Here is a 24241-nt window from a genome sequence, read left to right as displayed (position 1 = left end):
GATTCTGATTTTAAACCTGAAAATACTGGGAAATCCTGAACACTAATCTGGTGGACTCGATGGTTCAGGTTTTCAGCAGGTTTATAAACTAAAACATAATCACATTTCTTCTATGGCTATCTCTGTCCTTGCAACTGAATAACGTCTAAAACCTGAGGGTTGAGCTAAGAGAAGRCAGAATCAATGATGATGTTGGACCATCTAGAACCAAATATTTAGATCTTCAGCAGGGCTTTGCAGAGTTTGGAGGCAGAAATCTAAATCAGTCAAATCAGTCTGATTTACAAAAACAGTTCTGTATAAATGAAAATCATCCACCAGAAATGCACATAGCCAAATAAATTATATCTTAATTATGAAATGAAGAACTAGTTTAGGGACACATGACACCATTGTCAGTTAATCCAAAAAATAAGACAAGAAAGCAACAAAAAAAATAAGCTGATTAAAAAATTACCCTTCATGAACTTTCTGTTAACGAATCTGAGAACAAGGACTGTTCCTTTGTTTTTTGTTCATCAATTAGGAACTTTATTTTGAAATCAGATTTTCCACWTAATTTTCTTGTATATCAAAGAAAATAAATTAGCTTATGAACAAAAACATAATTTCATATTAGTATTTTCAAAGACTTAAACATGAATATTTATGAACAAAATTCAGCTTGGTGCAATGACAGCAGAACATTGTAATATTTGTCTGGATCAGATGTTTAAAACATCCAAATACAGAAAATATAAAGTACATGTAAGAAATGTTTGAAAACAGAATGAGAACTTGATTTGGAGTTTGGATATTCATCATCACGATGACAGAACTTGTCTGGACCGGAACAACCTCGACAGGAGTTTCTTGATCTCTTTGGACTGAGCTCCATAGATGACGGGGTTCAGGCTGCCGGGGATGATGTGGAACAAGATGGCTACCAGTTTCCTTTGGTCTACGAACTGAGGGAAGCGATGGACCACAATGTGAAACTTTCCACACACAAACATGATCATGTAGATGAAGAGGTGTGTGCTGCAGGTCTTCAGGGCTTTGCTGTTCACAGACTTGTTCCTGCTGGTCAGACAAACCATGGTGATCCGGGCGTAGGTGAGGACGATGCTGCTGATGGAGGCTGTCAGCAGAACCACGGTGAAGGTCAGGCCATAGATGTTATTGATCACCACGCTCTCACAGGACAGCTTGAACAGCGAGGCATTGTCACAGTACGGGTTGGTGATCAGAGTCCTGCAGCGGCTCAAACGGACAGTCAGGCCCAGCAGAATCCCGACCAGAACCAAGGCCGACCCCCAGGCAGAGACGGTCAGCTTCACCACCATCCTGCTGGTCATTATCACAGAGTAACGCAGAGGATTACAGATGGCAACATATCTGTCGAAGGCCATGATCATCAGCACCGTGTGGGAAGCAGTGCCAAAAATGTGAGAACAGAAAGCCTGAACAACACACTCATAGTAASTGATGAGGCGCTCAGCCGGCGGCAGTAAGATATCCGACATCAGGCGGGGAACCATGTACGAGTTACCAAGAATATCGTTAAACGGCAGGTTACAGAAGAGCAGGTACATGGGCTGATGGAGGCTTCTGTCCATGCAAATTAGGATCACAATCCCCACATTAGATATCATAATGAACAGATAGATGRAGAGGAAGAAGAAAAAGAGAGGATACATCGATGTTGGAGTCACTTTTATCCCTTCCATCTGCAGAGTGAAGCTGTTGAAGGTGAAATTTTCCATCAGTCTGAAACAGAAGCACCAAATAAGTTCTTGGAACAATTTAATTAAATGAAATTAAAAACTGTAAATATTACCAGAGTTTTCTTCCTTCCTCTTGATTTAATGGACAGAGTGGCGACAGACTTCCAGCTTTGTCAGTTTTATGAAGACGTCCATTCATTAGAGAGGCAACGTCAACTCTGTGGTCATAGCAACAGAAATCAACCAGGAAGGTTGCATCATTGCTCAACTAAACTTATTTATAGGTTAAATAATTATTTCATATGTTTTCAAAGCGTCTGCAGTCATGCCACATTTTATCTGACTTTTCYGTTGTTAACGCAAGACAGCAGAYGAAGAAAGACGGTCAATCTGATAATGAAGAGATGAAAGCAGTCTGAGTCAGTGAATGCATCACATCCCAACTGACTGCTCCTGGTCCGGGTCCACATCCAAACAGTACCGGATCAAAACCRGTTCAGAAACTGCAGTCAATGCTCCACTAAAGGCCGTTGCTGTTAGCTGTTAGCTTTTATCAGCTTCCTTCATCTACCGACCAGCTGCTGACTGTGCTGTCGCTCTCAGAAACTTTACAATCCATCAGAGATGACAACCATCTTTACTGCCATAAATAGAGCGCTGCGGCCTGTGGCCTACTATCATTCAGTAGTRTGTTGCATGTGGGATGTGAGTTTCAGACGTGTTCAATAGGACAATAAGAGTTGAAATAGCTCTGAAGTACGGGAACTCGTCTCCSTTTGATCACAAACTTCCCTTCTTCCRGTCTCCAGCACGAGGAATACAAGCCATTCAGGGCCAACATGGCTACCACAACAGAGCCTCACCTTTCAAAATAAGAGCACACAGCATAACCGGAACTCCTCCACTTACATTATGAACAACGACACAAAACAAATTCAGATTTCATCAAATAAAACTTTTTAATGTGTCCTCAATAAACAGGTTTGGAGTAAAGTGTTCAGAAATGACATAGATCATTGTTTTCCTTCCTCTGGGTTCCAGCAGGTTGGTGCTACCAGTTTCCTATTTGCAGTCAGAGAGTTCTGCTGTTTGGTTCGTCTTCCATAAATTGGATTCTGAAGGCTCTTTTTGGGTCAAAGGAGTAATAAAATGTACTCTGGAAAACGATATGATGAAGTTTATTGTTTTAGAATCGCAGCAGATTGTGAGACTGAACCTTGAGTCTGACGACGTCGTTGTTTTCCTCTACATGGTAACTTTATGTTGTGACAGTTTCTATGGGAACCATTTTGATGCATCTCTCTCTGTTGAATAGACTCTGATAAAAAAAGGATCCCAGGCTGTGTCTGCTGCCAGATGATTGGTTGGGTTTGGATCCACTGGAAACCAGCAGGTACCAGCTTCTCTAACTGGTTCATGAAACGATAACCTGCAACTCATAGATTTATTGTTTCGTTTAAATTGGATGATTGAACTGTTGAGTTTATTTGAGAACATGTTGAATGTGTGTGAACGTGCTCTGTTCCAGGTGAATGGAAAACTCCACCTTCAACATCTTTACGCTGCAGCTGGAGGGGCTGATGGTCACCAGGTCCTCCAGGCTCCCTTTGTTCTTCTTCTTCTTCTCCTCCTTCCTGTTTGTTCTGGTCACCAATGCTGGCATGATCCTCTTGATCTTAGTTGACAGAAACATCCATCAGCCCATGTTTCTGCTGTTCTGCAACCTGGCATTCAAGGATATTTTAGGAAATTGTCTTGTGTTGCCTCGAGTCATGTCGGACATCCTGATGCCGCCGGCTGAGCGCCTCATCGGGTACCATCAGTGTGTGGTTCAGGCTTTCCTGGTCCACACGTTTGGCACCTCAACACAGACGGTGCTGATGATCATGGCCTTCRACAGATATGTTGCCATCTGTAATCCCCTGCGTTACTCTGTGATAATGACCAACAGGATGGTGGTGAAGCTGACCGTCTCTGCCTGGGGTCGGCCTTGGTTCTGGTTGTGCAAATCCCTCAACAGTAAAGCCTTACGGACCTGCAGCACACACCTCATCGTCTACATCATCATGTTCACCAGCGGGAAGGTGAGCATTGCTCTGCACCGCTTCCCGCAGTACGCAGAGGAGAGGAAGATGGCCATCATCTTGTACCACATCATCCCCTGCAGCCTGAACCCCATCATCTACGGAGTTCAGTCCAACGAGGTGAAAAAGGTTCTGACCAGCTGGTTTCAGCCCAGAAAGGTCCAATCATCAGTCTGAGTCCAACATAACCCGACAGCACTTTCTTTCATCTGTGCATGAAAGAAATGATTCTGTTCATCCATCCACATAGCAGACAGAACAGACAGAAACTCCACAATCTATCAAAAATGACTAACAGATTATTATTATTATTATTATTATTATTATTATTATTATTATTATTATGTTCCAACCAGCAGGATTTCTTCAGGAGTCGCTGAGAGTTAATGAGTTAAATTTAAGCTGTAAATGATCAAACWATTTATTTTATCGATTAAAGCAATGTCGACACAGATTATTAACTCCAATGTAAAGATTTTTTCCACATTGTCCATATAGAGTAAAAGATCCTGTTTTCGTCTTGCTGAGGAGGGTTTTCCGGACTGTGGCTCCCCCTGCTGGTTACAGCATACATAGCAGTCCCATCTGAACAGTTCTCTGGTGTTTTTACCAAAGTTAACATTTCATTCATTTCCACTAATACTTTGAATCAATAAAAACTGTCATAATTTCATATTCCTGTCTTTTTTCCTTTGACCCACATTCTGAAAAACACATTTCTGAAAAACACAGCTTTTTGTTTTCATGGAGGAAGGAKAAGGTCAGGTTTCTCTCGGCAGAAGAGGATTTGTAACAACTTTAGGATGARCAATAAATATTTCAAGCTTGATATGAAGCTTAATATTGGTCTTGATGAAKACGGCCTGATGGTCGYGCTACCGGACCGCCTTCAGCCATAACTCCCGGCCKTTAGAGCCAAAGTCCTGCTGAAGTCTGGAAATCAGTTTGACTTGATTTATTTTTAAAAGTCTGAGTCTGATGGAAAAACATGACAGGAAATAGAGAGGATGTCAGCAAAAACAAACAGGAAGTGAATGTGGAGCAGATGAAGAAGAACCGGACAGTTTCAGTCTCACAACAAAACCCAAGAAAGCATCAAATCAGCTCAAAGAGGAAAACCTGAGAGACCTGCTGTACAAGAGTTAGAAGGATGGACTGGTCTGGGCTGAATTTAGATGCATGTCACACTTTTCAGATTTTTCCCTTTTAAAAGTCAGTCTGATTTTAGGCTGGTTTATCTCACTGTTTCTGATTGGAACAGGGAAATGAGAGGAACATGGGCGGATACGTCTGCTGATCAACTTCTGTTCACTTTTACTTTGAAGGAGTTTTATTTCCTCTGATCACCAGTTGTCATTATACCTCCCAATGCTCCCAGTGCTCTCAGTTCTTGATGGTTTGGGTTCAGTTACGTTCCAGGGTTTTAGGTCAAAGTATTAAAGTTGACCTGCCTCCTGAGTCTGGAGAGAAAAGATAAAGCTGTTAACAATGAATAACTGGAGAGTAGTAGGAGAGAGTAGCAAAGGGAGGCATGGTCAGCCTGCACTGAAAATAATGAACAACTGATTCAACTTAAGTATATATACTATGTTAACTGGTCACAAGTAATCAAGTTAATTTATGAAGTTTATTAAACGGGCAGTTTTATGTAAAATCATTTTATCTTTAAATCATGTATTAATGTTTTGATGTTTGAGAAATCCTTTAATCTCCATGGCAACCATTCAACTTTTAAAACACCTGAGTGGGCTTAGCCCCAACTTCGAGGCGCAGCTCCTCYGCCACTCAGCTCCTTCAGACTAGTCAGCAGCAATTAGCAAACATCTGRTGAGCTCATTATAGGAGCTGCTGCACAGAGCATGGCTGGTAAAAACTTTAAAGGGTTAACAGAGGAGCCATGTTGAGATGACTTCCTTGAGGCGGAGCTTCAGAAAGAGCAGGATTTTTTAAAGAGACAGAGGCTCAATTTCAAGGAGTTAAATTAGGAATTAAATGTTATTTAAGTCATATTTGACATATGAAGCATTTTATAACTGAAGGTAACACAGTTATTGATTGTGAATGTCGATGTGGCTGGAAAACACRATGCTGCTCCTTTAAGAAGTCAAGTTAAACAAATGCAGATCAAATAATTTTGATAAACTTCATTTAGTTACTTGTGACCAATTAATTTATTTTCAGTCTCCAGCAGCGTATACTGCAGCCGGTCCACCAAATTAATAAAAGTACAGCTTTAACCTCACAGACAGTTCGGTTTAAAGGGGAAACCAGATTCCTGGTCCAGATTCAGAATCTGAATCCTGCAGGAGAAGAGCTGACAGAGCCAGTTCGATCCCAGGTCCAGATGTGAAGCGGACCGGCCGGGGGGACARSCTCCGCTGAGTCAAACAGCAGAGGAGAGCGTCCGACCGGTTCTGATGGGTGTCTGATCCGAATCCGAACAGCGTCTCCAAATTTCCTGGTTCCTCCCGCTGCCCCACCTTCCTGGATCAGCTTCAGGCTGCAGCATAGGAGCAGAACCAGAACCAGCGCCGCCGCTCTGCTGAAACCTTCACAGTAAGTCTTCTTCTCTGTTTCCTTCATCTTCATCATGATGGGTCTTCATGCTGCTGCTGGTCTGGTTTAGAGGAGACCTGAAGCCCGAAGCGGCTTCAGCTCATCGGAATCAAACTAATTCAGCCTGAAGCAGCTGGAGAAACGCGGCTGTTCTGATTTCACTGAAAACCTTCAAATTATAGATGAACTCTGAATTTAATTKATCAGGAAACAGTTGATCAGTTAATCTGATCACCATCTGCACGAAAACTGCAAAGAACTCTGAAGCTTTTTCTGTTTTCACATTTTATTCCAAATGTTTGCAACGCAACTTTGATGGTTTGCTGTAAAACCTGCTGATAACGCCAAGAGTTAATGATTAACTCTAAAAGCGGGATCTGCAGGAGGTTCTGCACCACGCAGTCCGTCAGAACCACCAGGAAGAGTCGGAACAATCAKWAGATTTGAACATTTAAAATCAGCCAAAGAACGATGCAAAAGATGCAAAAGCACACAGAAATCATCTCAGGTCAGTTTAACGTGATGATCGGGGTCCCCTGAGAGCCTCAGCCTTTCTAAAGGAGACCCGCTTAACGAGACAACAACTAAATATTGGAATAAAAAGAAACAATCAGAGAGCAGAAGTTGAGTTACTGGAGTTCATGAAACGGTTTTAAATTTCTCAACTGAGTCAATCATAAGATAGATGTTTTTATGATGTTTTTATGATGTTTTATGATATTTTTATGTTGTTGTTTTTTTACATTGTTTTACAATGTTTTTTGGGGGTTTTTTTTAGCTGCGTTCAGGTTTGTGGATCATAATTCTTACATTTATTTCCATGCCGGAAATAATAAAATGTTGAAGTCAAAAGTGTGATGAGCTCAGTCAGCTCAGAGGGACGATGTTTGAATTTCAGTCTTACTGCCTGAAGCAGCAGGAAGAGGAGACCTTCCAAACCGGAACCCTACAGAGGCTTTAAAAAGCTCTGGGATTGTTTTGCTGACAGCAGCGAACGAGGAGAGGCGACAAACTGAGTCCAAAATACTGTCTGTATTCAGAGAAAAGCTATTTCTGCTCCTGTTCCAGCATTATTACCCCGATGACCTCATCTCTCCAAACAGCTAGCCGACTGCTACGTTAGCGAGTCCAGCGGTTTATCGTTCTGCTGGTGACCGAGCTGCAACTGGACTCAGGTTTTACTCCAGAGGAAGTCATGAAGCTTCACTGCTGCTGCATGGGAGACAGGAAACCAGTCCAGTCAGTTTGACATCATGCAGGAAGTGTTGCTCCATCTTAATCTGGTTGCCATCCAGATGAAACTGAGCTGACGATGCTCTGATAAGGAACTGTCTCCTGTTGAAACAGGAAGTTAAATCACCTGGAACAGATTACTCAATAAATAAAAACATGGCAGAGGAGAATCTGAATGATAATCGATCAAAGAAATGTTGAAATTATCTTTTAATGGAGGCTTTTTTCCTGCAGTTTAAACAGAACCTGAGCTGCAAACCTCAACAAGTCAAAGGCAGGTCAAAGTGCTTTACACTTAAAAACATTACAAACCCATTATGAAAACAAACATTACATTTAATCAAATGCCCATGTTCAGTGTTTCAACATTTCTCTATTATGTTTGTAACAAAATTATTTTCTGAAAATGAAAACCCGCAGATGTTTGGTTTGAGACAATCAAACATTTTCTTTAGTATTTTTTGAAAATATGTATTTTTACATTTCAATCTTACAAAGTTAAGCATTAATCAGATTAATCTCAGCGCTGAACATTTGATGATTTCCTCACCAAGCAGAGACATCATCTACGGAAGAGGATTAGGGCCATTGGAGAAAAAAAAACAGTTCGGACTTTAATCTCAGAATTCTGAGAAAAAAGTCAGAATTCTGACTTTAATCTCAGAATTTTTTTTTCCAGTGGCTCAAATCCTCTTCCGTAACCATCTGACCTGAGGATTACCACAACATATTTGTAGATAGAAAAACAATCATACATTTTGATATTAAGATCAGAAATAAAAAACTAAGAAAGTTTAAAATTTGATAAGAAAAAAAATTGATTTTGATACTAGGCTCAGAAATTTTCTAGAAAAAACGAGTTTGAAAAGACAAAAATTTGTGAAATATTAAGATTACTCTGAAAATTTCTAGAAAAAACATGGAGATTTCTGACTTTTGAAACTCGGAAATTTCCACGTTGTTTTTTTTAGGGTTTTTTAATATAATTTTTCTACGTTTTTGGCGGACTGATGGCCGTRCTGCGCAGAGGACATACTCTCAGTTTCAGCCTGTTTTTATTTAAATGCTGCAGAAAACGATCCACGGCTTTGTAATGAAACATTGGTTACCATGGAGACGTGGGGAATTAACGGAAAGATGGAGGCCCTTCGTGGAGCCCAGAGGTCGGGCTGAACGCCACCAGACCTCAGGGGGGGGGGTTGCTACATACGGTCGCCTCTGATTTCGCCTTCGGTTCCTCTGCAGTTTCACTCCTGTCTTACTTTTCTCTCTGAGGTTTGCAGAAATGTGCTGTGTGTGCAGAGTGACGTGACTGTCTGAAATGTGCGAGTGGGAGGCGGTTCGGGAGCTAATGACAGAGTCCAGATCCGACCGCACCAGTCGGCCTCATCACTGTGTGTTTTGCAGGTTCTGCTCTCCTGTCCCCACCGGCCGCAGAGAAAAGATGGTGGCCGACAGCATGAACTTCTCTGGGTCCGCGGGCCGCCGCTGGAGCCCATTCCGCAGCATCAAGGTCGGTTTGGGTTCAGGGTGGAGCAGCAGACTCTGCTGATATGATGGATGGTTGGCGGAAACCAACATTCACTGTGTGGAAACACACCGGATTCTATTCTCTCTCTGTTTAAATCAAACCTTTTCTGACTCAAGTCAGTTTGAATTAACGAAATTTTGAATCTAAAAAATATTTGTCTTTTTTAAAGTGTGACGTTTAAGAATTACTCGGGTAAGAGCAAAACAAAACCCTGATTATGATGAGGTTTTCTTAAGCTTCTGATTAGTTAATTCACATTTGAGTTGATTTATGTTGATGCTTATTTTTGTGACATCATAGAAAATTAATATTGAGGCTTGAATAACATTTTTAATCTTGTTTAATCTTTAATCTTGCAGACTTTGTAATTAATTAAAAACCAAGCATTTTAATCAATAAACAAAACTAGCAACATTTTCAGTTTAAAACTCATTTTTGCTGCTAAATTATTAAACAAATATGTGAGCTCAACATTTTTAACCAACAGATGGGAACAAAGCTCTGTTCCAAGAGCGCATCAAAGTAATCAAATTACAATCAACTTAACCAATCAGACAGCAGGTCAGACTGCCGCCAATTGTAGCATTAAAGTGTTCAAGTAGAGGAATCTTCATCAGCGCAGACAGAGTGTCTGCAGGGTGTAACATGAGATAAAACAATTCAACTATTGCTGCAATATTTGAACAGCATTTGCTTAAATGACTGTTTAAAGTTGTTAGCATGTCCAGAAGATGTGAAGATGAAAGGAAGCTGGACTGTTGTTTAGCAGAAGCTGTTTGTTTATCCACTGAAGCAGAGCTGTGGTTTTTAGCAGTTAGAACCAGAAAACTCTGGATATCCTGGAGGAATCCTGCTGCTTCCTGATGTCTGGACTAATCCATCCAGTCATTGTTCTGTTCACGTAAATGTGAAGGTTTCAGGTCTAAAGTCCCAAATAAACTCTGTGTTTGACTTTCAGAACATTTTGTTCCTGTTTTCATTCTGAAACTCTTGGTCCAACCTCCCACACTTTTCTATTTTTCTTCCAAGCTGCCGGAGTTTCCTGGAATGAAAAAAACATATCCAGGGAGATCTGGTGGTTTGCAGAGAGGGGAGGAAAATGTGGAGTGGATCAGGACTTTCCTGAGCTCTTTTGTTGGAGCAGAGGATGAAACAGCTGCCATGTTGTCTTCCCTCTGCCTGCAGGTGTTTGTGCTGTGCCACAGTCTGCTGCAGCTGGCTCAGCTTCTGGTGTCAGGCTACATGAAGAGCTCCATTTCCACCATCGAGAGGCGCTACGGCCTGTCCAGCCAGAAGTCCGGGATCCTGGCCGCCTTCAACGAGGTCAGTGCCGCAGCTGGAGAGCTTCTCCTCGATTCAAACTCAAAGGTCTCATGATGATGATAGATGGAGACCGAGCATTGAACCGCACCAGCACCGAAATGTTACAAAATAAAATCTGAGGCAACAGCAGCGCCAGGTCAAAGGTCAAAATATTCACCCTACTTGGACTTTTCCACATTTTGTTCTGTTCCAACAACAATCATCAGTGAGTTTCATTTGAACCAAACAGAACAATAAGAACCTGATAAATGGATTTTATTTCAGATAGTTCTAAGTGCCATAAACACATCCTACAGTCATCACTCACTAAATGAGCAATAAACATTTAGTCAAACGCCATCATCACGCAAATACAAATCAAATATGTTGACTTTATTGCTAATCACCTCTGACCAGGTGAGGTTTTAGCCTTGATTTAAAGGAGCTCAGTGTTTCGGTTGCTTTGCAGTTTTCTGGAAGTTTGTTCCAGATTATGACCTACACAGTTACTCTCCCCTCTGCTGCGTCTTCCTGTCCTCCACCCATCCCTCTGCTCTCGTGTCCAGGTGGGGAACACCGTCCTCATCGTCTTTGTGAGTTTCTTTGGAAGCCGCGTCCACCGGCCGCGGTACATCGGGGGCGGAGCTCTGCTGGCGTGCTTGGCCTCGCTGCTGATGGCTGTGCCTCACTTCCTGAGTGGACACTACACCTACACGGACATGATCACCTGTAAGAACCGCGCTCTGACCTCTCATCCAGGCTGGACCTAAACATTTTCTCCTGAGATGGAGGTTTGCTTTGCCGCTTGAGGGTGAGCCTGTCTGTTTCCCTACAGCGTCCAGCAATAACAAGTCCGGCCTCTGCTTATCCTCGTTGCCCTCCAACCTGACGTGCCAGAAGGAGGACAGCGATACCCAGTGGGCCGTCTACCCGCTTCTGCTGCTGGGCCAGCTGCTGCTGGGCATCGGCGCCGTTCCCATCCAGCCCTTTGGCATCTCCTACATCGACGACTATGCCAGCAGGAGGAATTCTCCGCTCTACCTTGGTAGGAGACCAAAAATAAACTTTAACCCAGTCAAGAACCTCGTAGCCTCTGTTTCTAATGTTGGGCAAATTTAACAAGTTCAGAGTGTTTTCGTTTCTACAAACTAAACTCTCGTGCATGAACTGGTTTCTTCTAACGTTGGTGCTTCGTTGAGAGTCGACACCCGTTCCCTTAAGTTTGGGGAACCCAGCATGTATCGTCAGCTGTTGGTGTTACACAACAGGGTAGCAGAGCGCAAGATGGTGGAGCTGTTGCTGCTTTGTTTGCATATCTTCCTTTAACTTAGCAATCTGCAGTCTGGAGAACAGACCACTGGTTCAAGAACTCGGACTCCAGACCGCGTTGGTGGAAACGGCCTCTCGCTGTGCTGCTAGCACATTGTTGGCTGTAAGTGGCAGGAGAACAGGAGAGATCGGACTGACAGGTTCAGGTTCCCAGAGATCAAATCATGGCCCTTCACACGGATCTCGTGTCAGACGTGAGATCCGTGTGAGCTTCTTTCAACGAGAAGCTGAAAGCCATCCAGGAACTCACTGAGCTGTTCACTGGAATCCAGTAATATCTGTAATGAACTCCTGAAGACGTTAGCAGAGACAAGTTCAACCTTAATTTGAAAGACGTCCCATCTGCCGTCCCATCATGCCTCAGAGCTTCTGTCCAGTTTTCTACTGGACCAGATTAATCTAACATCGGTTAAACTACAGGTGGGGCTCGATTAAACTATTAATCAAGTCAATGGGAGGGTCTGTAAGTGATTAATCACATTTTAATTTAAAACTACATATGGAGAAAATCAACAACATTTTCAATTTATAAACCCTTTTTGGTGCTAAAGTAATGAATAGCTAACCAACAACAGAGATATTTACAGTTTTTAATCTTCAGGTTCTGCAACCACTAGACCTGAGCAAAGAGTTTCAGAAAGTCCTGATCATTCAGGACAACCTGCAGGTTGTTCAACATTATATAGACAAATAAAATATTTATTCATCTGTCAGTGTAGTCAAATAGCAATACTGATTAAAATAAACATAATTGTGAAACTGCAGCTTATCTGACTGACCTACTTTAACTGGTTTCCTGGACCTGAATCTGAATCCCAGATCTAAATCTCACCGGTTCTTCTCTGCTCAGCTGAAACTCCTTCATAGTAACTTGATGTTCTAACGATTGTTCACATCCAAATTAAAAACTCAGGAATCAGAATGCATGAAAATACACAAATACACCAACAAACAGAAAATTTGCTGGTTACCATCTGGGATCCATGAGCAGCAACATGTCAGGTCTGTAATATTTCTTCAAACGTTGGTGCGTTGACGGGTATTGGTTATAAACAAAGTTTTGAGTCTGAACTGATGTGTTTCTGGCGCTGATTGACTCAAAGCACTAAAGAAAGGTTTAGTTGTTTCTGTTTTTCTCTGAAGTTTTGCTTTGATGTGTTGCAGGTATTCTCCTTGCCATGACCTCCATTGGCCCGGCGCTTGGCTTCGTCACTGGATCCTTCCTTCTGCGCTTCTATGTGGACTTTGACAAACTGCCCAAAGGTGAGGATTCACTCTGCTGACGGGTCCCAGCTGGACCAAAACACAGACGGTTCACTTGTTTAACATTAGCAAACAAAAGGGGGGACTTCCTGTTTCACACAGACGCTCAAAGTGAAATAGAGGAATGGATGCGGGTCACTCACCAACTGACTGCTAAAACTACCAGGAGCAAAACATAGATGATTAAAGTCAAATGTACGCCCTTTAGGGAACTCATTGTTTCCTTGTTCTACAGAAATTATATTTATCACTGGGGAGTGGGCAGGAAATATGAGAACAACAAACATCAATTTGAACCCAGGAGCGTTTAAAAGCTCCAACCCGTTTCCTGGAATCCAGCAGTTCCTGAAGAAAACAGTGACTTCCAACAAGCGTGCTCCACTTTTAGTTCAGCGTTTGCGTCAGGCATGCAGCAGCAGCGCTGAACCCTCGGGGTGTTCACCGCGAAAAAAAGCCAGAGAAAATAAACCCTTCAGGCGTTTCACAGACCGAGCTGCTGGCAGGGACCAGCCTTCAGTTACAAATGTCTAAGGCTTGATTTCAGAACCAGGGAAAGATTCACACTTGGCTGCTTTTGCAGATAGTAAAGGTCAGAGGTCACTCAGCAGGATGCTACTTTTATCTCAACAGGAGGCATTTCCCTGCTTCTTCAAGCTGCTTTACAGCTGAAAAATAAAAACACTTTATTATTCAGTAAATATTCATTCAGCATCTAGCAAGAAAAAAAACAATGCAATTAAATCATTAATGCTCAGAAACTGAGCTAAAGTAAATCAGTATTTAAACATGTGAGGTCAGATTCAGCAGCGATACAAACAAACAGTGGGTTCAGGAAATAAAAACACATTTCAGTAGATTTCAATTTAGCTGTTGTGATCTTCAGATTGATGTTCGCTCAGGTGCTGCTCCAGTTTGACATGTTTGTGATTAACAGATCTACAGTTGGCAGACCTGTCGGAACAAAAGCACGTTTCTTCATACGGTGTGTGTGTGTATGTGTGTGTGTGTACAAGAAAGACAAGATGTTGCAACTCTGATTGTGTGTGGGTAGTGCTCATAGGTCATCATAAATCAAGACTTTGCACCAATTCAACTCAGTTCAAAGGTTTTCATAATTGAGTTGTAAAAGAATCTGGTCAACAATTAAATGCACATTCTCCAATGAATCAAAATGTTAAACCCGGTCACTTTAACATTATTTTAGTTTCCTACCTTTTTATTTTAGGAAAGAACCTGGCCTCTATCTCTGCATATTATTATTATTATTAATAATATTTAAACTCAGTGGAGGACTGCAGGAAACGGAGCCAACATCATTCTGGACCTTTTAACTTGTAAGGGAGTGAACATACTTTTAATGTTTAACTGAAAGTAAACTCTCATGTCTTTTACTTCCACTTTGAATGTGAGAGCACATTGAATCATTGAGACAGTGTCTTTTCTACATTTATATTTCTTCATTTTTATTTTGGCAGCAAAGGCTCATGTAGTTCTAACTTCATGTTTCTGAATCCTTCATTGGCTTTTTATATAATCCTTAAAGTGAAACTAATCCCCAAGTCAACTTGTTTTTTGCTGATTAACTGTCTAAAAGGTTTCCTCATGTGGAGTTCACACTCCACCATTAAAATGTTTTTATTTAAGTTGCATTTTCTGCTATATGCTGACTGGATTTTGGCCATAATAACTTATTTCCATAACAGCCCAGATGAACACGTTCTGCATACTGAGACTTTTGTAAAAGAGATTAATAATCTCAATAGATTTCAAGGAAACAAGTAAAATAAAAAAACAGAAGTAGCTAATATGCTCGTGTTGCTTGTTCGATGTAACCTACATATTTGAATGTAGTAAAAAAAAAGATCCATTTTAACTAGCTACAATATCAATAGGCTAAAAAATTATTTGCTACGTGAAATGTCTGAAACAGAGAGTAAAATGATAAATAGTTTTAGATGGTTTAGCAGAGGTTAACTATAGAGAACATAGACATGCTATTTTTGTTTTCTCCAGCAATATGGTCAAAACCTTTCTTTAAGTTCTTCACAGTTGGAAAACCATTAAGCTGACAAAAACAAACGATTATTGTTTTGTAAGCGTGTCATGACTTCCTGACATCTGCAAACACGGAGGAAGGAGCGGAAGTTGTTTTCTATACGTGGTGAGAAGAAGAGATGCAGTTATTGGCTGCAGCCTCACAGGCAGACCCACTAGATGTTATCAAGCACACCCAGTGGAACGCTGTGATTCTATTGGCTGGAATGGTTGCTAGGTGACGGTACTCCTTGACCCACCAGAGAGCAGAAAATAACTTGCAAGCAAGCAGAAAGGTTTGCGAGCGCAGATTTGATCCGTGCAGAGAGAAAGTTTGCACGGGAGGAAAAAATCTGAGGGAGAACAGAGAATATTTGAAAGAGAGCAGAAGTTTTGAACGCAAGAATTACAAGTTTTGAGAGCAGAGAGATGAAATCTGCTTTCAAATTTAAAATTTGAAAGTATAAGCTCTGAACTTATTGCGGTAAAATTCCCGCAAACAGAACGACCGACTACAGAGTTAAGAGTGACGGGCAGCACCCGCTGCTCACTCCAGATGGAGCGCTGCTGCTGTCGCCATTAAACCCTCCAACAGCACAAAAAAAGTCTCCAGAAGGTCTGAAGAGTCACCAAATGTTGCATCGTGGACAGTCACTAAGTTGGTTTGAGTCTCTCCTGGAACCGCCCACTGTGTGAGGGGTTTGTTTTCACAGGGGCTATTAGTTAAGGAATGTAATGATGAATGTTCTCATAAAGTAGTCATTCATCAAGGTTCCTGTGAACACACAATGACAGGAATGCGTGTTTGTGTGTGAGCATGTGGGATTATGAGAGTATTTTGTTCCTCACACGTTCTTTGTTGTGTCTTTGAACCAGATTATATGCTAAGCCTTTGGGCTGTTGAGCTTCAGTTTGTCCGTTAGGGTTGGGTCAAACTCTGATGGCTAACCCGGTGGCCTCCACTGGTTCTGGTTCTTGTTCTGCTGTGGCAGCAGGCAGCAAGCGCTAAGATAAAGTATATTTGTTACAGAGCTTTGATGCTGAGCTTCACATTCTGGGCCCGATTCACAGAAGAACAGACGGCTTCTTAAACTCATTGACATATAGATGAATTTTAACAGAGCAGCGGCCAAATGACATTCATAAAAACCCAGCAGATAAAAGTTTAAATCGGCAATCTGATGAATTTGTGGTTTCCAAACGTTTCACTCTCCAGGTGACTGGTCTTATATAATGTCAGTTTGAATAACGTCTGACTCACAATAACTTTCACTTTGCATTGTTTTTAAATGTGTCATCAGGAAGCATAACTGACTCTGCCAAGCATTAATATGAAAACCAGGGAGTGTCAGTATCTGCTGTCCTAGTTTTCAGGTGTTGGTGAAATTAATTCTCCAGGCTTTCTGAAGGACTGGGTTACAGTTCTTCAGAAACTGTTTACTTTGCAGGATCCATGATAGAAGGACCTTTCTTACTGAGTTATGTGGGTTCAGAAACAGTCTTAGCAGAATTAGTTCAACAGATCCCCATTTTTCATGTCCCCATGAAAACAACAAAGGAGAACAGAAAATGGAAAACAGATGGTTAAGCAGAAATGTGGACCCAGTCCAGACAAACTGCAGTAAATATCTGTCCTGGGGAGTCTGTTTCAGCTTCAGACACAGCAGGAACAGACTGAAGCTGATCAATTAGACTCTGATTAAATAGATGACAAGCCTTTTATGGAGAGAAATGAAGAACACTGGTATGTTTCAAAATATAGATGTTTTTTTGCTAATTAAATATTTAGTTTGAAGTGAAGTATTTAGCTCAGAGCTTAATATTTTGGTAATATTCTAAATTCACTTACCAATAAGTGGAAGTGAGCTGCAAAATGCTTTCTTGGAGATAAATATTTAGCTCAACAACAAAACATTTAGTTTGGAGCTAAATATTTAGTTTGCTAATTAAATATTTAATTGAAACTGTGACATTTAAATTAAACGGACTGTCGCGCCTCTCTCCCAGTAACCACAGGAGACTGGGACCAGTTGATCAATTCAGTAAAGCTTCATGGGACAGTTGATGCTTTGCTGAATTTGACTGGGAAATAAAGTTTTTCTCCCAGGTTTTTAAGAAAACCTGGTCACCGTTCTAGCTTTCAAAGTTCATGTTTTTTAGTTCTCATCAGCGTCCGTTAGCGTGTTCGTGCAACAACCGCTCTTTTACTCTCAGTGGTCACACATTTCTGATTTTCATTGTACCGTAAAATCAACTGATATCAAACAAAAACATTGAGACAAACTGTTTCCCAACCTGCTCATGCAGCCACTGTGAGCCTCCAGCGTTCTAAGTTCAAGTCTGGTTCTGTAAAAGCACTGTAAGCATGACAGCATCATCTGCATAAGAAAACGTTTTCATTTTTAGTTTTTTAAGTTTACCTCAGCTTCTTAGAGCGAACTGTGGTTCATAAACTGGAAAATAGATTTCATAGTCTCACCTGGATGAAACTCTGAGCACTGCAGCTGGTAACATTAATGAACATGAAATGTGATGTTAAAAGTCTAACTTCATCAAATACGGGACTAAATGTGCCTTCAGATACATTTGCTGTGAGCTGGCACATTGGAGGACAGCCATGCTGGACGTAGGCTGGAAGCTGTTTATTTTGTTGTATTTTTTACCTCGGAGTGATCAACTTTCTATTATTTCTATCTCAGTTTGATGCAGCAGGACCTCCCACACTTCCTTATCTGTGCCCTCTGTTCCCCACATCTTTCCCAGTTTCCCGTTACAACAGTTTAATCTGTTATGTTGTAACTTTTTTTTTTTGAGCTGTCTTTAAATGCAACTGGACATTAAGATGTCTGCACCGTTTTTGCATCTTTAGGGCAGAAACTGAGACATGTGAGGAACGTCTCATGGCAGATGAGTCATGCCATGAGATGTTTGTGTGTCTCATGGCACAACTCGTCTGCCCCTCATGGCTGTGTGTGGTGGAGTCATGGCAGAAAACGAGCAAAATGMAAAGACCATGGCAGATTTTTCCTAACAAATCGAGTTGAGTGATGCTGCTGGATGCAGATAAAGTTAGCTAAACTAGCTAAGCCAAGCTAAAATATCAGCTTAAACTTATTTAGTAACTTTTTGTTAAAAAGGGTAATTAGGAGTAGTTTTACTACACTGTACTATTTACTTGAGTAATATTATTATTGCTACTCTTACCTGAGTAATTGATTTTTTATTTAAAGAAATAAACTTCAGAGATGGGAAACATTAGTTTTTCTACATGTTGCTGTTTAAGTCGTTATTGCTGATTTTGTATTATTAAACATGGTTATTTTATATGAAATTTCATGTATTTATTTTAATGTAAAAGCCCATTGACGGCCCTACTAAAGTCCTCCAGAGCCGGGTCTGGCACCTGATTATTGGTAGATCTGTAGAAACTAAAATACAGAGAAAGTAAAACCGTGAGCATTCCTGCTGGATGGGTTTGAACAGGTTTTGATCCAGTTTCCATGGAAAGCCTCATGGGAAAGTGACAGAATGCCAGTGATTAATCATCATTTATTATCTCAGATCTTCCTCCCAGACAGACTATCAATTAAACAGCAAATAACACACGGCTGTATGGTGAAATGTGTAACATGTTATTTGAGATCATTTCTCTTGAATTCGGAGGATGTTTAAATTAAATGCAAGTTGTGTTTTGTGTGTGCGGTCCAGGTGAGATAAAGCTGGATCAGAATGACCTCCGCTGGGTCGGGGCCTGGTGGCTGGGCTTCCTTGTCGCCTCCAGCTTCCTCTTCCTCACTGCTCTGCCGTACCTGTTCTTCCCCAGAGAGATGCCCAAAGAGGTGAGTCAGGCTGGCGAATCACTCTACCGCCGTTTCACCCCAGAACAGACACCATTACTCACCGTAGCAGAACCTGGAATTACATGAAAAGTTACTTTTCATGACACGAATGTTGGAGGTTAAGAATTATGTAAAAATGAGTGATGATTCTGTCTTTGTCTGCAGAGTGTAGAGATGAGAATCAGGACTTTTACATTAGGACATTTTTCATGATTTCCCCATTTTCATTCCACTGTAAGTTACAGCGTGTTCAGCGTCTCCATGTTTATCTTTGGTTTGTAGGGTGGGGGGGGTTGCCTCTCCACTGTTGCCTCTCCTGTGTGACTCTTGAGTTACCTTGTGATGAACTGTGGATTAGACCAGTCCAGGGTGGACCCAACCAGCAACTGTCTTCTGCTCATCTGAGTTTGGTCCAGTCAGGTAACGGCTCCAACTCAGACCTGAAGGAGAAGCAGTATTCTGGGTCTGCCACCTATGGGGCCATGACTGGAACACCTTCAGACCGATCTCTATCTGAACTGTCCCATGATGGATGACATAACTCCTTGCCTTCTGAGTCCAGAGATCCTAGAGGAGCCAAACAGCTGTGAACCTCTGCAGGCCGTGATGAAGCTTATGGCTTTAATCCACCAACAGAGCCAGACGTCTCCTCAAAGGAAGCCACCTTAAGAAAACCTCGTTATCACTCCAGATGTGGTCCAGTCCAGGCAAAGTCCAACATGCACTGGGAACAAGTTAAACTACCAGCTGAGGATACATACAGCTCCTGCTGCAGGTTCACAAGGACTGGAAGGTTGTCAAAGCAACCAGGTACCCATCACCCCCACAGAATGAGGACCCGTTAGTCAACAGATCAACACTTGAGGAATTGGCCAGTTCAGCAGATCTCTGGTTGGGTTGACTCTGTTCAGGATGAAAGCCTCTCCGCTCCTCCTGGACCTCAGGTTCAACGCCTGGAGCCTGGACCGTTGGGTCCCATTGTCTGGTCCCTTGTAGCTAGGATTGCCTTTGTTGCTCCAGTTGCAACACTGAGAAGTGTGCTAACCACCGTGATCCGTTGCTGTCCAGAGGCATCTGTCGCTCAAGGCTAATCTTGTTCCTCTGTGACTCAGTTGCTCACAATAAAAACAAGCACTGTGGCTCAACAACGTGATGATTCATGTAGCACCTAATGTGTGTGATTAAAATGTTTGTGGGCAGGCGTAGCTCCTGCAGGCCACCAGTCAGATGTGTGATTAGAGGGGAGTCTTCACAGCTCTGGGAGGATTTTTCCAGAGGAAGTCATTTCCTCGAACACAGTTTATGTGCAGCGGGCCGCCTGTGGTCCGCTGCCTGATGAAGATCTGCTGAGGTCAGTTAAACGGCTGAACAGAGGATCAGGTTTGTTGACAGAAGCCGGAGAAGAGGACAGAAGAGGAGGCAGGAATGTCATTAGATATGACTTAGTGGAGCTCAGTCCTGCTGCAGCTTGTTGAGGTAAAGAGAGTTCAGTGAGCTTTGGCTCCGACCCATTTAGCAAGCAGCAGCATAAACATTATATAAACTCTGCACATGTTTTCGCCTATACGATGCAGCTGTGTAGGAGATTACGCAACAGAGTTCCAGTTTATAAAAGACTTCAGTGAGTTCAGTGCAAAAAGACTTCAGCTGAAAAATAAGCAACAATTTTTACTTTCTGTTTCCTTCTGGAGCAAAGCGTCCTGGAATCTGTATGAGAATCTGTTTATGCTTCCAGAGCCACAGAGGCAGCACAAATGAGACCCACTCATGTTCAATCGATTGCAACGTTAAAACAGGAAAATCCACAAGTACAACGTCTGAATTCTCAAATTAATTCACCAAAGACGGGCTATGTCATTGACTACATGGGAATATAATTTACTACGATGAATATACACATGGATTTATTTGTGAAACCTGTTCAGTCTAGTTCTCGGTCAAGGCAGACAAAGCGAGAGAGCAATGGAGGGAAAATTATATTTTATAAGTTTAGTATTCAGCATTCAGCTACATGTCATGTAAATGTGGGTCAGATCAGCAGCATCAGGTTCTGACATGAAACCAGGTCAGCAAAGGTTCTGACTCAGACATGAGCCTCATTCTTCTGTAATGAAAAGAAGTCAAACTGACAGTCAGTCAGTTTGTCTGTATTTGGACCTGGTGTTAAAACTGAAAGTCAGAGACTTGGCTCTGACCCGGTGTTGTGCAACGACCTGACAGAGATCCAGCTGTTCAAGACCAGCTGCAGAGTCTGCATGTTGCAAACAGGTCCGGTTCATTTCCAGAGACAAACCAGAGAACAGATGACAGAATATTATCAGTTTGAATAAAATTATTTTTCAGTTGAAATGAATGTCTGCCGGCCAGTTTCATGAGAACGAAAGAAAGAAAAATAAACTCTGTTTTTGGTCCTTCAGCTGACAGTGAATGGTCGTTTGCAGACCAGAACCGTTCATCTGGTTCCTCTCTGTGCAGAATGCAGAGGACGACCAGGAGTCCAGAACCGACATCGAGCCGCCGCCGAATACCGACCCCATGAGGGATCTCACCCTGCTCCAGTTCCTTAAAAGTAAGAGTCGGTTTCCCTCTTCTGCTTCCTATCTGACACAGCTGTGGACACTCTGGGTCAGGATGCCGACCGTTTGCTGCTGACCGTTTGCTGCTGACCGTTTGCTGCTGACCGCCTGCTGTCTCAGAGTCAGAAGCTCTGCATCATGATCTTTGGCTCAGCCCAAGTAAACATGCAGAACAATCATGTTTACTGCGTGATGAACGATGAAAACGTTCATCTGGAAAAACGTTTTCCAGATTACTGACCTAAAAATTAAACCCAAAGTGTTTACACGTCCCAACCGGTCCAAGCTGAAACTAAAACAGATCCGATTCCCCAGGTTTCCCTCGCATCGCCCTGCGGACGCTGAGCGGGCCCATCTACCTGCTGGTGGTTCTGGCGCTGGTCAACATGGCGGCGCTGGTGTCCGGCCTCGCCACCTTCATGCCCAAGTTCATCGAGAAGCAGTTCAGCCAGACCATTCCCTTGTCCAACATGATGATTGGTGAGAGCGCCGCAAACGCCAATGCTGTGGCTCCAGATGATTCTGAACTCAGCAGAACTCAGAATGTTCTAGTTCTGGTTCTATGACTTTGTGTTTCTGTGTTTTAAGCTCTTTGAGCTGCCATGTTGCTGAATGTTCTAGAATAATAAACTCGATTTGCTCTAACTGGACTTCCCTGCTTCAGGAGGAATTGGGATGCCGCTGGCGGTGCTGGGCGTGGTTCTGGGCGGAGCTCTGATGCGACGGTTCAACATGTCAGTCAGCGGCGCCAGCAAGCTGTGCACGATGGCCATCTTGCTCTGCTTGATCTCCGCCCTGCCCATGATCTTCATCGGCTGCTCCACCCAGAAGGTCGCCGAGGTTTACCCTGTCAGGTAGCGCCTCCGTCCGCCTCCATCAGTGATTCATAACTCACAGCCAGAGTCTGTAGTCAGCCATGCTCAGGAGATTCTGTTGGACCTGGTTCTTTTTGGGTTTGTTTTAAACTCCTCCACCAATGTGTGGTTCTGGTTCTGATCCCAGTTGGGCTGAATTGGTCTCTGTGTGTCCCCAGGAACATTTCCCCAAAGTGCAGCGCTGGCTGTGGCTGTCCTCCGGATGCGTTCAATCCCATCTGCGGTTCCAATGGCGAGGAGTACAGGTCTCCCTGCCACGCCGGCTGTTTGTACAAAGTAATGGACGCAAACAAAAAACCCACGGTGAGCTGAGTCTTCAGTCACTGAGTTGAATATGGATTCAGTAACTCCAGATTTACATCAGACCAACAGAACCATCAAATCACAGCCAGGTCTGAGTCTCCTCCAGTCCATTACTTTGGTACTCCATCCTAACTTGCCCGCTGATCTCCTCTGGCTCAGTTGGTGCTTCCATGACGTTCTGATGATCTGCAGAGGTTTTTCCACCTGCACCATCAGCTTCAGCCCTGCTGTGGAGCAGAAAACACCTCCACTACCTCTGCTTAGTGTTCAATAACTCATCCTGCACAGCTACGACGGCCGACAGCTTCAAACACAGCAAACAGCAAAATGATCCACAAATATTTGAACAATGCAAAGTCCAAAAAACAAATTCAACAAAAAACGCCACAAACAAAAAACACCCAACATCATGAAATACAAGCAAAAGGGAAAATCCTGCAAATGGCAAAAACAACTGAAAATATGAAATATGACGTCCTCCAGACCACTAGGGGGAATCTGGAGTCTGTGATACTACCAGCGTAAATATGCTGCTGATTTTCAAACTACGTGTTTGAAAAGCACAACAAACCTTTGCTTTACTGAGGGTTGGGTCTCATATGATCTGCTGATCGACTCCCTCTGCTGGACTGGAGGACTTCCATTATGGAGGAACTTTTCAGTGTTTTATACTTGCAGCTGTTTTTACTGTAATCACAGCGTTTTACTCCAGGCTCCCATTTCCTTTGTTTGCAGCATTTTTTTCATGTGATTTTTGTGGTTTGGAGTTTGCATGATTCACATGTTGTTTTCACCTGTCGGCCATACTGCCCTCTCAGCGGGGTGACCTGGGTCAGGCCATGCAAGCAGGTGGTCGAGTTCTGATCGTCTGTTATGAATTTATAATAATAATAATGTTTTATTGAACAAAATAATCTAATACTACAAGCTGTATGGTTTTAAGTTGTGATGTGAGGAGTTGCAGAGGGATGAAGGTGGATGGAGTGAATTGATATTCTTTGTTTTTTGTTTTATATAAAATTCATATGATAAACAAGTGAGGACCAAACCTTGAGGAATAAGAAAGATGTTCTGTAAGCCGGTGTCAAAGGTTGCTCAGAGTCGTTAGCAGAACATGATGGAAATGATTCTCATCCCAAATGTTTAACAGAACCTCTGGAGTAAACCGGATCACGTGTTCTGATTCTGTTTTCAGAGTTTTGAACTCCCAAAAAACGGTTCTATTCACATTGTTTTTAAAGTCTGATACCAGAGCTCAGGATGAGGAATGTTACCATGGAAACAGTGTCCTCAACATTATCCCGACCATCTGTCTGTTTCTGTAGAACTTTACAAACTGTCGGTGCATCTATGACGGTTCTGGTTCAGCCCAGCCCGGGACCTGCGGCAGTGGCTGTTCCCATCTCCTGCTACCCTTCATTGTCATGATGGGGATCACTAGCTTCATCATCTCCTTCACCCAGACGCCCTCCTACATGATGGTACTCAGGTAGGAGAGCCACAGCTGGCTTCTGGTTGGTTGGTTGGTTGGTTGGTTGGTTGGTTGGTTGGTTGGTTGGTTGGTTGGTTGGTTGGTTGGTTGGTTGGTTGGTTGGTTGGTTGGTTGGATG

General features: G+C 42.5%; 3 protein-coding genes across 4 annotated transcripts in view; 2 read left to right on the top strand and 1 right to left on the bottom strand.

Annotated features, from left to right (window-relative positions):
- Positions 1–659: 659 nt before the first annotated feature.
- On the bottom strand, positions 660–2473 carry LOC103459872 (olfactory receptor 52D1-like). The gene is made up of 2 exons (XM_008401799.2): positions 1820–2473; positions 660–1749 (listed from the first exon to the last, which is right to left on the bottom strand). The coding sequence occupies exon 2, from the start codon at positions 1743–1745 to the stop codon at positions 804–806; it is 942 nt and encodes a 313-aa protein (XP_008400021.1). The 5' UTR covers positions 1746–1749; positions 1820–2473; the 3' UTR covers positions 660–803.
- A 765-nt stretch (positions 2474–3238) lies between these two features.
- On the top strand, positions 3239–3967 carry LOC103459931 (putative olfactory receptor 52L2). The gene has a single exon (XM_008401869.1). The coding sequence runs from the start codon at positions 3239–3241 to the stop codon at positions 3965–3967; it is 729 nt and encodes a 242-aa protein (XP_008400091.1).
- A 4724-nt stretch (positions 3968–8691) lies between these two features.
- Positions 8692–24241, top strand: part of slco2b1 (solute carrier organic anion transporter family, member 2B1) — a 19097-nt gene continuing 3547 nt past the window's right edge. Inside the window, exons 1-12 of one of the 2 annotated variants that reach the window (XM_008401796.2) lie at positions 8692–8854; positions 8987–9092; positions 10296–10433; positions 10979–11141; positions 11248–11457; positions 12906–13004; positions 18747–18877; positions 21353–21446; positions 21769–21933; positions 22118–22307; positions 22487–22631; positions 23957–24120. In XM_008401796.2, coding sequence (XP_008400018.1) covers positions 9024–9092; positions 10296–10433; positions 10979–11141; positions 11248–11457; positions 12906–13004; positions 18747–18877; positions 21353–21446; positions 21769–21933; positions 22118–22307; positions 22487–22631; positions 23957–24120 — 1568 coding nt within the window. In that variant the 5' untranslated portion in view covers positions 8692–8854; positions 8987–9023. Of the gene's footprint in view, positions 8903–8986; positions 9093–10295; positions 10434–10978; positions 11142–11247; positions 11458–12905; positions 13005–18746; positions 18878–21352; positions 21447–21768; positions 21934–22117; positions 22308–22486; positions 22632–23956; positions 24121–24241 lie in introns of both variants that reach the window. The other variant, XM_008401795.2, reaches the window with a different exon arrangement.

This window comes from Poecilia reticulata, unplaced genomic scaffold (genome assembly GCF_000633615.1).
Source record: "Poecilia reticulata strain Guanapo unplaced genomic scaffold, Guppy_female_1.0+MT scaffold_131, whole genome shotgun sequence".
Classification (NCBI taxonomy): Eukaryota; Metazoa; Chordata; class Actinopteri; order Cyprinodontiformes; family Poeciliidae; genus Poecilia; species Poecilia reticulata.
This window is presented reverse-complemented; position numbering and strand designations above follow the sequence as displayed.